General features: G+C 36.8%; 2 protein-coding genes across 6 annotated transcripts; one reads left to right on the forward strand and one right to left on the reverse strand.

Annotated features, from left to right (window-relative positions):
* Positions 1–1,150: 1,150 nt before the first annotated feature.
* LOC127451823 (transmembrane protein 205-like) lies at positions 1,151–5,801 on the reverse strand. Of its 3 annotated transcripts, none has more exons than XM_051716782.1 (4): positions 5,687–5,801; positions 5,149–5,257; positions 4,895–5,058; positions 1,151–3,376 (listed from the first exon to the last, which is right to left on the reverse strand). In XM_051716782.1, the coding sequence occupies exons 2-4, from the start codon at positions 5,246–5,248 to the stop codon at positions 3,074–3,076; spliced, it is 567 nt and encodes a 188-aa protein (XP_051572742.1). In that variant the 5' UTR covers positions 5,249–5,257; positions 5,687–5,801; the 3' UTR covers positions 1,151–3,073. The 3 variants fall into 3 exon arrangements, with proteins under 3 accessions (XP_051572742.1, XP_051572743.1, XP_051572741.1); XM_051716783.1 differs by lacking the exon at positions 5,687–5,801 and adding an exon at positions 5,434–5,678 and having other exon boundaries at positions 1,151–3,328; XM_051716781.1 differs by lacking the exon at positions 5,687–5,801 and adding an exon at positions 5,434–5,673.
* Positions 5,802–10,148: 4,347 nt separating this feature from the next.
* LOC127451772 (transcription elongation factor 1 homolog) lies at positions 10,149–11,819 on the forward strand. Of its 3 annotated transcripts, none has more exons than XM_051716706.1 (4): positions 10,149–10,306; positions 10,919–11,072; positions 11,161–11,231; positions 11,346–11,816. In XM_051716706.1, the coding sequence occupies exons 2-4, from the start codon at positions 10,957–10,959 to the stop codon at positions 11,408–11,410; spliced, it is 252 nt and encodes an 83-aa protein (XP_051572666.1). In that variant the 5' UTR covers positions 10,149–10,306; positions 10,919–10,956; the 3' UTR covers positions 11,411–11,816. The 3 variants fall into 3 exon arrangements, with proteins under 3 accessions (XP_051572666.1, XP_051572665.1, XP_051572667.1); XM_051716705.1 differs by having other exon boundaries at positions 10,946–11,072; XM_051716707.1 differs by having other exon boundaries at positions 10,167–10,249; positions 10,946–11,072; positions 11,346–11,819.

The following is an 11,819-nucleotide window of genomic DNA, read 5'->3' on the forward strand; positions in this document are numbered from 1 at the left end:
CTCAAACGCATTTCGTTAAAACACATCTCGAGACACCGGCATTCTGTTAAATGAGTTGCGCTGCATCTAGCCTTTTTAATGCAACTTTTTCAATGTTTTATTCAGTTATGCGCTACATGGATGTCTTTGATCATTGCCCAATATCGGTTTTTTCAGCATCTTGTGCAGGAGCGTCACTTTTTTTAAACATCATGTAAAGTAAAAATAACGTTTATCTTTGTTCAACGCAAGGAAGGTTTCGGTGTGAACGGTCCCTCACAAAGTTTGCAACCATACACTTTACAGCAATTATTCAGAACCTCCTGATGGACATATTCTTTTTTAAACTTTGTTTTGTTGCTAATTTCAGCTCCGTATTTTTTTTTTTTTTATACTTTTTTTTTCAGAAATGTAACAATGATTAACATTTGGACATCTCCCCTTATCTGTCTGCCAGTGATGACATCATAATTGTCTTAAGATACCTGATGATGTAATAATGGTCTGCCTGATTCAGCAGGATCTCCTCTCTAAATCCTCAAGCCATATACATATATTTCTTTTTATTAACCAAAAATACTATTCTTTTGCTGCTTTGCATTTACTGATATTTCCTTCATGAAATGCAAATATAGTTTCTGAATTACCAAGTGCACCTTCGCACCTAGAAAGGACACTTATGAAATATTTTAGTCATAATTATGACCACAGACATTTAGGTTTCCATGAATGTGTTATATCACTACAGTGGGTTAAAAAAAAAAAAAAAAAAAAAACCTTTAGGAAATATTGTCTGTTTGGCTTAGCAGATACTATGGAATTAAGGAAACCACACTCCATTAGGATTTACACTTCCTGGTGAATTAGCATCCCAAAGACACTCATTCAAAAACGTTAACCATTTAGGAGAGTTCGTAATCAAGCTATCATGAAGACGTATTCACTGAGAACAAGAGTTTTTCACTTTTCCTACTAACAGATTTACTAAAGATTGCTTTGCAAAACAGTATTAAACATATTTATTTTTTCTTATATTGGTTCTGCTTGTAATAAAGTCCCTTCAAACATTCAAGTTTTTGGCAGCTAACCATTTCTACCTATAATGTCTGTGTGGGCTTCATCATCTGTAACATTTTTGCAAGTAACTTAGGTAAAAAAAAAACATTCACAATGCCTGTTGATATCTGGTTTTTAATGCTTTATATTCAGTGATTTAAAGTGATCTTTTTCAGATGGACAGACATTGATATGTATACTCCAATTACTCACTGAAGTTCAAACAAAGGCTAGAATTAATACAGAGAACATTCCACTCAATTGCACTTTTGTGACATCACAATAGCACAGGAATGTTTAACAAGTCTCTATGTACAAACTGATGACAGGAAGTAAGTTCACTTATCTGTTTAAACATTACATGTACAACAATTATCAAAGGTTTGTTCACATTTATACTGCTTTGCTTTTTTATACAATTTAATTTCCTTTTTAGTGTCATTCAATCAATAAAACATGTAAACAGGCTCATAAATGCATTGAAATAGACAAGCCTAAGATGGGTCCACTTATTTTTCGCAAACAGCCTTCTAGTGGAAAAATATATGGATTGTTCATTGTATTGTTCAACAAATATAAAACACATACTCAAAGCAGTCATAAAAAGCTATATTATAACTACTGCATTTAAATAGAGTTAGATATTCTGTTTACAATAAGCAACATCTTCAGTGCAATTACCCACATTGAAACATTATAGTTCCCTTATGTCATTCCACAACCTGTAAGAAAAATATGTAGTCTGTTCTTCACTCAAAGCTATCGTATGATTCAAGAAGACTTGGAATATAGCGCACAAGCCGTATTAACTACCTTTATCATTATTACTATTTTACTTTTGTGTTCCACTGAAGAAAGTCAAATGGGTTTGGAACAACATGGGGGCGAGTAAATGATGACAGAACTTTATTTTTAGATAGGGAGAAATATAGCAAGCATCCCTTAAAAATTATATTTTCTATGTCTGAACTGCAATATGCTTTATCTGCAACCAGATAAATGTGACAGTGTAAAAGAATACTTTTAAAGCATACAAATATTCTCGTAAAATTGCGATATGAAAATAATAGGTTCTTCTGCTTTAGTGTCCCCTTAAAGGGATAGTTCACCCAAAGATTTTTAGAAGAATATTTCAGCTCTGTAGGTCCTCACAATGCAAGTAAATGGTGACCAGAAATTTGAAGCTCCAAAAAGCACATAAAGGCAGCATAAAAGTAATCCATACGACTCCAGTGGTTAAGTTCATGTCTTCAGAAGCTATATGATAGGTGTGGGTGAGAAACAGATCAATATTTAAGTTAATCAATATTCAATATTTTGTTTTTGGCGATTAAAATTGTTTGTGCATATAGTAAAAAAGGACATATATTGATCTGTTTCTCAGCCACACTTATCATATCGCTTCTGAATACATAAATAGTCTTATGGATTACTTAGTGTAGTGGTGGTGGTGTAAAAAGCACTGAACTAAAGCACTGAACTGGTAAGCAGAAGGTTGTTGGTTCAATTCCCACAGCCACCACCATTGTGTCCTTGAGCAAGGCACTTAACTCCAGGTTGCTCCAGGGGGACTGTCCCTGTAATCAGGGCACTGTAAGTCGCTTTGGATAAAAGCATCTGCCAAATGCATAAATGTAAATGTACTTTGATGCTGCCTTTATGTGCTTTTTGGAGCTTCAAAGATTTGGTCACCATTCACTTGTATTGTATGGACCTACAGAGCTAAAGTCTTTATTTGTGTTCAGCAGAAGAAAGAAAGTCATACACATCTGGGATGGCATGAAGGTGAGTAAATGATGAGAGAATTTTCATTTTTGAGTGAACTATCCCTTTAAAGATTCTCAGCATGGCACAGTTTGTTGGTATTGGTAATATTAAGGACACTCACTGTATTCAAACTAGAAGCATTATTGTTACACAAGACAACCTTTCAAAAATAAACAAGAGAACATGCACAGGAGAATTCTCTAAAATATCTGCCTGTCAGTTTGCTTCATGTACTTCATGTAAGACTTTATGCAACGCTCATATTAAATGCTCAAATAGTTCCCAGATGTAAAGCCAGATATATTAGATTTGTGGTAGTGGCGAAAAATCCTACGAGGTTACAGAGGTTGGACAAACCATGATAGTGGTAGAAAGTGGTTCTGTGTTCCTTGTATTTCGGATCCTGCTCGCGGAGTTTGGTGTATCCTTCCTTATTGGAGCTCATGCCCACCTGACCTCCCAGACCATGTTCCTTCTCGATCTCTTGCATAACCAGCATGCTCTCTGTGGCAGACGGCCCGAACCACTGTGTGTTCAAACCGGCCATGATCACAGACACAAAGAACAGAGTCATCTGTTATGGAAAACAGATCAAAGACAAAAAAAAAAGAAAAAGTGTGTGAGATGTTGTTAATTGCATTTTACATTTAAAAGTAAAGTACAACTCCCCCCCAAAATTACAAATGTGTATTACTTTCTTTCTTCTGCAGAACACAAAGATTTTTAGAAGAATATTTCAGCTCTGTAGATCCATACAATGCAAGTGAATGGTGACCAAAACTTTGAAGCTCCAAAAAGCACATAAAGGCAGCATCAAAGTAATTAATAAGACTCCAGTGGTTAAATTAACGTATTCAGAAGCGATCCAATAGGTTTTGGGTGTGAACAGACAAAATGTAACTCCTTTTATACTATACATCTTGCCATTACAGTCTCCAGGCATGATAGTGATTTCAAGTTTTATTACACTTCCTAGATTTTGCCGCATATGCAGAGCGCTAGGAACTGTAATCGAAATTAAAATCATGATCACCAAGGAGACTTCAGATGTCACGATTAATAGTGAGTTACAATTTGGTTTGTTCTCACCCAAAACCGACTGGATCACTTCTGAAGATATGGATTTAACCACTGGAGTCGTATGGATTACTTTTATGCTGCCTTTATGTGCTTTTTGGAGCTCCAAAGGTCTGGTCACTATTCACTCTCATTGTATGGACCTACAGTGCTGAAATATTCTTCTAAAAATCTTTGTGTTCTGCAGAAGAAAGAAAGTCAAACACATCTGGGATGGCATGAGGGTGAGTAAATGATGAGAGAATTTTCATTTTTAGGTGTAGCTTAAAGGTGCACCAAATAATATTTTTGCTTATGAATCAACAGTGATCTTGGACTTTATATTGAAACCTGTTGGCCTGGATTTTTTCTAGTGTTCCAGTTGCACCCAACCATTGTAACATATTTGTGTATTAAATTTAAAATGATAATTTAGTCGGGGCCTGGGTAGCTCAGCGAGTAAAGACGCTGATTACCACCCCTGGAGTCATGAGTTCGAATCCAGGGTGTGCTGAGTGACTCCAGCCAGGTCTCCTAAGCAACCAAATTGGCCCAGTTGCTAGGGAGGGTAGAGTCACATGGGGTAACCTCCTTGTTATCGCTATAATGTGGTTCTCGCTCTCGGTGGGGCGCGTGGCGAATTGTGCATGGATACCTCGGAGAATAGCGTGAAGCCTCCACACGTGCTACGTCTCCGTGGTAACGCACTCAAGAAGCCACGTGATAAGATGCGCGGATTGACAGTCTCAGACGTGGAGGCAACTGGGATTCGTCCTCCGCCACCTGGATTGAAGCGAAACTACGCCACCACGAGGACTTTAGGAATTGGGCATTCCAAATTTGGGAGGAAAAAAATAGATAATTTAGTCTTTCTCACTGTAAATCTATTAATTAATGATGCTATTGGCACATACAGTATATACTATTCACTAAAAGATAGAGTGGTCTGAAAAAAAATCTCTTAATATTTTTTCTTAAGGTGTAAAATATTAGTACAAGTTATTGATGCAGGAGGTGTAATGTTTTGTTTGGTCACCTGTACGCCCTCGTGCCAGTCCAGCAGTTCTCTAGGGTGGTACACTGCATAAATGGCCAGATTGACAGCATTGCCGCCCAACAGACAGTAGAAATAAAATGGAAACAACTTGCTTTGCACAAGACCAAACGTGTGCATGGATACCTGAGAAATCAGCACAAAACCTGTGGACGAGGAGGAGGAATCATGAGTTATTGGCATGATATTATAAATGAATGACAATTAAATAACACTTATACTGTATGCAACATTACCTGCTATGAAAGACACCCAAACTTGCATTCCCCAGGTGAACGAAATCACTAAAAGATGAAGCACTTTAATGAAGTCAGTTGGGTCTCCCTCAGTAGCCATAATGAACTTCTGAAAAGTGGAAAAGTGATAATAAAAAGATATGCAACGGCACAGGGAGGTAATGCCTTTAAAAATTAATTTCAGCTTGCAATAAAATTCGGAGCAATTAAAGTGTGTCAAATGTTCAGCACAGATAAGAAGAGCTCTGTGCATGGACTAGTGATGATAAAATGAAAACAACATACAGTGCAACTGAAATAACGAGTCTTGAGTTTCTCTGCGTATGATCCTTAACGAAAATCCAGTTCAATTAACACTTTAACTGAAAATACTTCCTTTCTGCTCCGTTCATAGGAAAATGACAACAGCACGTTTCAAGACTTCCGTGACAGTCGTTCACGCAATTTCACATTACACAGACGTCTTTTACGCAAGGTTGGCACACTGAAGCAATTTCCTTCTCAAACTGAAGTCTATGGCTCTAAAGAGAATGCATACCCGGTTTATGTGTCTCTTTACGCAGATCTCAAGTTTCGTGGATTATGTGTCTTTTGCACAAAACGTCTAGCAGCTGCTTCTTCTGCTCGATATCACGCCTACTCTCGGTTAGCCCCTCCCCTCGCAATCGCAACATCCAATCACACTCTGATATTCAAATGAGGGAACTCACGCCACCCAATCACAGTGCAAAGGTGCTGTTCGCCTTGTCTCATAGCCCGCCTGAAATAGTGAATAAAAAACCAGCTGCTGCTACATAGACACTTTTTTTTAAAGATAAAAACCATATATGAACATATATTTGCATGCAGTAGTTTGTATTTTGCATGTAGATAGATTGATAGATTGATAGACAGATAGATAGATAGATAGATAGATAGATAGATAGATAGATAGAAAAGACAAACAGATGGATGATAGATAGATAGATAGATAGATAGATAGATAGATAGATAGATAGATAGATAGATAGATAGATAGATAGATAGAAAAGACAAACAGATGGATGATAGATAGATAGATAGATAGATAGATAGAAAAGACAAACAGATGGATGATAGATAGATAGATAGATATCTAGATAGATAGATAGATAGATAGAAAAGACAAACGGATGATAGATAGATAGATAGATAGATAGATAGATAGATAGATAGAAAAGACAAACAGATGGATGATAGATAGATAGATAGATAGATAGATAGATAGAAAAGACAAACAGATGGATGATAGATAGATAGATAGATAGATAGAAAAGACAAACAGATGGATGATAGATAGATAGATAGATAGATAGATAGATAGATAGATAGATAGAAAGATAGATAGATGGATGATAGACAGGTAGACAGATGGATAGATGGATAGATAGATAGATAGATAGAAAAGACAAACAGATGGGTGATAGACAGGTAGATAGATGGATAGATAGATAGATAGATAGAAAAGACAAACAGATGGATGATAGATAGATAGATAGATAGAAAAGACAAACAGATGGATGATAGATAGATCGATAGATAGATAGATAGAAAAGACAAACAGATGGATGATAGACAGGTAGATAGATAGATAGATGGATAGATAGATAGATAGATAGATAGATAGATAGAAAAGACAAACAGATGGATGATAGATAGATAGATAGATAGATAGATAGATAGATAGACAGATGAACGTATCAATAGGGGAATGTGTTTTTGAAAAGGATATAGGCATACTATGGCCATAATATGCCATACTCCCAATGCATTTCATTGAAATTATAATTTCATTTAATCCTCCTATTGTCTTAAAAAGAAACTGCACCCTTTTGTCCTATGGGTCATTTTGACCCGTGTTGAAAACCATTCAAAATGCATAAATTCTTGATTACTGTACAACGGCACTAAAGACCCCCCTTCATGAAAATCAGTTTTATTGTGGTCCCAAAGTTTATAATGAAAATTCGTCAAAATCCGTCAAACATTGGCAGGATTGGGGAGTAACGGAATACATGTAACAGGATTACGTATTCAAAATACTAAATATAAGTAACTGTATTCCACTACAGTTACAATTTAAATCATTAGCAATCAGAATACAGTTACATTCAAAAAGTATTTTGATTACTGAAGAGATTACTTTGCATTTTATTGTCATTTGTTTCATTTAATGTTTGGACTATTCAGTTGGAAAACATTTATCCATATAAAAGATGCAATCTGAGGAGCTTTCGAACAGCAGTGAAACACTTTGTTAAGATGTGTTACATTCATACAAGTTCATACTGTTGTGAGTGAAAAGGTGGATATGACGTCATTGAGGAATTTTCCCTTGGGAGCTTAGTAGAGGAGCTACATCACCTTTCTACAGCTTTACAAGAAAACAGTTAGAAACGCTTTGACAGATGAAACATAAATCCAATAAATACACGATTACAAGCCTTGTCAATGTTTTTTATGAGGTTAGGGTATTTTTACAAGAAATGCTAACCAATGTAGCCTTTAACATCATATAGAAGGCTACAACCAATATATCTATGATGAACATGCATGCTGGAGCATAACTTTTTTTCTCTAGTAAGACCTTTGATAGTAGAGCAAAGATGTACTGCAAAAATTCTATTCTTAATGAGAATTTTAAATATTGTTTTTCTGTAAAAATATCAAAAAATCCTTAAAGCAAGATAAATTTCAGTGAATTTTCTTACTTAATTTACTTGTTTATAGTCAAAACAAGTGAAAAATTTGCCAGTACTGAAGAAGTAATCCAAAGTATTTAGATTACGTTACTGACTTTGAGTAATCTAATGGAATACGTTACAAATTACATTTTACAGCATGTATTCTGTAATCTGTAGTGGAATACTTTTTAAAAGTAACCTTCCCAACCCTGAACATTGGACAAGAAAGTTTGTGTGTGTGTGTGTGTGTGGTGTGTGTGTGTGTGTGTGTGTGTGTGTGTGTGATGACGTGCACGTGTGCACAAACCCCATTTAAGAGGAAAGTATGCAATTAGTGGGAAAGATGCAGTACCCAGTGAAGCAGGTGGGGGCGCTAGAGAACATTATAAAACGGATAGTTCTGGTCCTGGATGCTGATTGGTCAACAGCTGTGCTTTATTCATGATAAAACACAGCTCTGACCTCTTCACAGAAATTTTATTTGTATCACTCCGCAACACACATTGTGTTATTGACTGTTATTCTTGTTGCCTAGAAATGTTTGGTTTACGTTTTACTGCCAGGGACTATATTTTCTGGCGGAAGGATGGCATTACATGATTTGACTTACAAAATATACAATTTTAATGAACATTTATGTCCTTAATATCTTTATTATGCTGTGACCATTTTATAAAAGCAATAAGGCACTCGAGGCTGTGCCATATTGTGAATATAGTCACTGCTGAAGGGGTTGCAGGCACTCCGCTTCGTGTCACGCATAACAACGCACCTCAGCCATGACTATATTCACAATATAGCACAGCCTCGAATGCCATATTGCTTAAAGGTGCTGTAGCGATTTTTTTCATGGAAAGATGCGCAAAAGAATTTTCTTACTCCTTGATGAAATAAGTGTCATGAGATATCTCACCGGACTCTGTGACAGCACTAGATTCTGTAAACAGCAAACTTTGTCTGCATACCACAGACAATGACGCTTTCGACCTGTCAATCATTTTGGCCGTTCTCACTGTATTGTAGTTGCAGCGAATTATAGAGGCTTACTGCCATTTTTAAGCCTTGTTGTTCATAACGCTTGCCAGTTGAGGGCGCTATTTTGCTGCTGTTGTTTTTAACAACCATTTCTGCACGATGTCGGTCTCAATAAAGCTAATTTGTTATCTTTGGAATGCAGGGTTTTGGAAAGAGGGGGTGTGGCTAATCCAATGGCTCAGTCTCGTGCACATAGAACGGCTAAAATTGCTTACAGAAATTTTTTAGTTTTTTTATCCCCTTTTTCTCCCAATTTGGAATGCCCAATTCCCACTACTTAGTAGGTCCTCATGGTGGCGCAGTTACTCACCTCAGTCTGGGTGGCAGAGGACAAGTCTCAGTTGCCATCGCTTCTGAGACCGTCAATCCGCGCATCTTATCACATGGCTCGTTGTGCATGACACTGTGGAGACTCACGGCATTTGGAGGCTCATCCATGCACATTGGCGATCCATGCACAACTTACCACGTGCCCCACTGAGAGTGAGAACCACTCATCGCGACCACGAGGAGGTTACCCCATGTGACTCTACCCTCCCTAGCCACCGCGACTCCAGGGGTGGTAGTCAGCGTCAATACTCGCTGAGCTACCCAGGCCCCCTACTTACAACACCTTTAAGTATGGGGCTAAATTAGAGAAAATTTGAAATATTTTAGGTCAAATGTGATTCATAGATGTACAAAACACTATTTTAAGCTGTAATCCAGAAAGTCTGAAGGTGAAAGGCCACACAACTGGTTCTTCCCATACGGGTCAAAATTGACCCGTTAAGAAAATGGAAGGAACACTGTGTTTTAAACTGGTATTTCCCTTAAACAATGGTATTGAAAGAAATAACCTTTTTTATTTTGTTTGTTTTGATGGTCTTGTCAAAGTCTCAGCGTGTGGTTCCAGTAACGTATTCTTTATTTGTCCCGGGTCAAAAATGACCCGAAGACAATAAGAGGGTTAAAAGAAAGGAAGACATGTGAATGACAGAGCTTTTATAAGACTACAAAAATAAAAATGTTTTTGAAAATAATATAGACTTGTTATGCCTATAAATTGCAATCACACTCCAAATGCATACAGGTGAATAGAGTTGTTCAGGGTGTTGTCCAAAAACCAAGAGAATTCGCCATGGGTTCCCTCGGGAATTTCCTTATGTCCTAGAACAAAACGTCCACGTATGTTCTAGTAATGTTTGACTGTTATCATCGGCTCATGTTGCAGTTCTGGTGTTTAACAGCACGAGGCGATCTGAGCTGATCCTCATCTCAACTGAAGAAACCATTCTGACCGAGCGGAAGTAGATCACAGTGCTTTTTCTCCACTGGTAGTGTGATGTGTTTCACAAGAGTCTCTTTACTTTAATCGCAAATCGGTGAGAGATTGGCCCCTTTTTTCCCCCCCAACATGGATGCAGGTTTATGAGTGCCACGTATGTGAATGTCTATAGATACGTGTGTTAGGCCAAATGGTTTGATTTGATCGGGTTTTTATTAGCGTTTTGTATGTTTGTGGGTATGGCTAAATATATTATCTACAACCAAATATATTTTCACGGGAATTTGCCCTTTATCTAATTGTAACGTGCAGTGTCCATATGCAAAAATGCCGAATGTAATGTGAAAGTTTGCAGTTTAGAGCATGCATCAAAACTCAGCATGTTTAATGGTTTTGTTTGTTTGAAAGGTGTCTAAAGTGCATAATAAAGACAGAAACAACAATATTTAAAGCACAACTTCGAGCAATGCACCAATTAAATATTTTAATTTTACTCTTGATGCATTGATTTGGCAATGTTAGACTTGTGCAAATAGTATGCACATTTAAAGTGGGCTTCATCTGTTGTCTTAGACATTATGCATGACAATTAGCATCTAAATATAATGCAAAATTAATTATATCAAGGTTATCATGGTCTGTGTTTATGTTGTAAGCATAATGGCTGCCATTGGCAGTTGTTTGTGTTTAGTGTTAATATTTGACACAAGCAGAGCCTTACAAGTCTTATTGTTCACGTTAAATTTTCTCATTGCCTTGAAATTAGATCTAACTTTGTGCTTTTCACACAAAGCATTTGATGAGATGGGTCGCAGAAAGTCAAAGAGAAAGCCTCCTCCCAAGAAAAAGATGACCGGAAACCTGGACACCCAGTTTACCTGCCCCTTCTGTAACCACGAGAAATCGTGTGATGTAAAGATGTAAGAAGACCATAACTTCAATATTACTTAAGTATGTTATTTCAGATCTGCCTGCCAAAATTAGCACTCCTGTTTTACTTCATTCCAGGGAAAGAAGTCGAAATACGGGGATAATATCATGTAATGTGTGTCTAGAAGAATTCCAGACACCTATAACCTGTATCCTTTTCAGCAAAATATTTGTTTTGTTATAATATTATATTCAGCATTAATTCTGTTATTTTTGTTTGTATTTTGTATGTTGTTCGTTCTTGTCCTCAAACAGCCGCTCAGATCTCTCAGAACCCGTGGATGTGTACAGTGACTGGATAGATGCTTGTGAAGCAGCCAATCAGTAGTTTCGCCGGGGTCAAATGTCACAGATGACCAAATAGACTTGAAGATTTTATGTTTGTTTTTGTTTTTTTACAGTCCTGTAATGATTCACTGCTCAGTCTTGGCTAAGCTCTAACAAAGTCACAGTGGAGTTTGAGGCACCATTCAGATTGTATTTTGAAATGCAGCCTTTCCCCTTGTGTTTAGTGTTACAGAAATGCTGAGATGTTGATGCAATGAATAATGTTGCTTATTGATTTGAAAATCGATATTTCATTTTCATTTCAGTTTAGAATCTTTTAGTTTGTCTGTTTTATTTGATGATTTAGGTTTTTATGTGGCCAATTAGTCTCGATACATTTTTATTTAAATAGTGTCTCTTGTAGAAAACTGATTTGTGTACATTTGTGTTGCTGTTATTTTGAAATAAAA

Source organism: Myxocyprinus asiaticus, chromosome 14 (assembly GCF_019703515.2).
Source record: "Myxocyprinus asiaticus isolate MX2 ecotype Aquarium Trade chromosome 14, UBuf_Myxa_2, whole genome shotgun sequence".
NCBI classification, from domain to species: Eukaryota; Metazoa; Chordata; class Actinopteri; order Cypriniformes; family Catostomidae; genus Myxocyprinus; species Myxocyprinus asiaticus.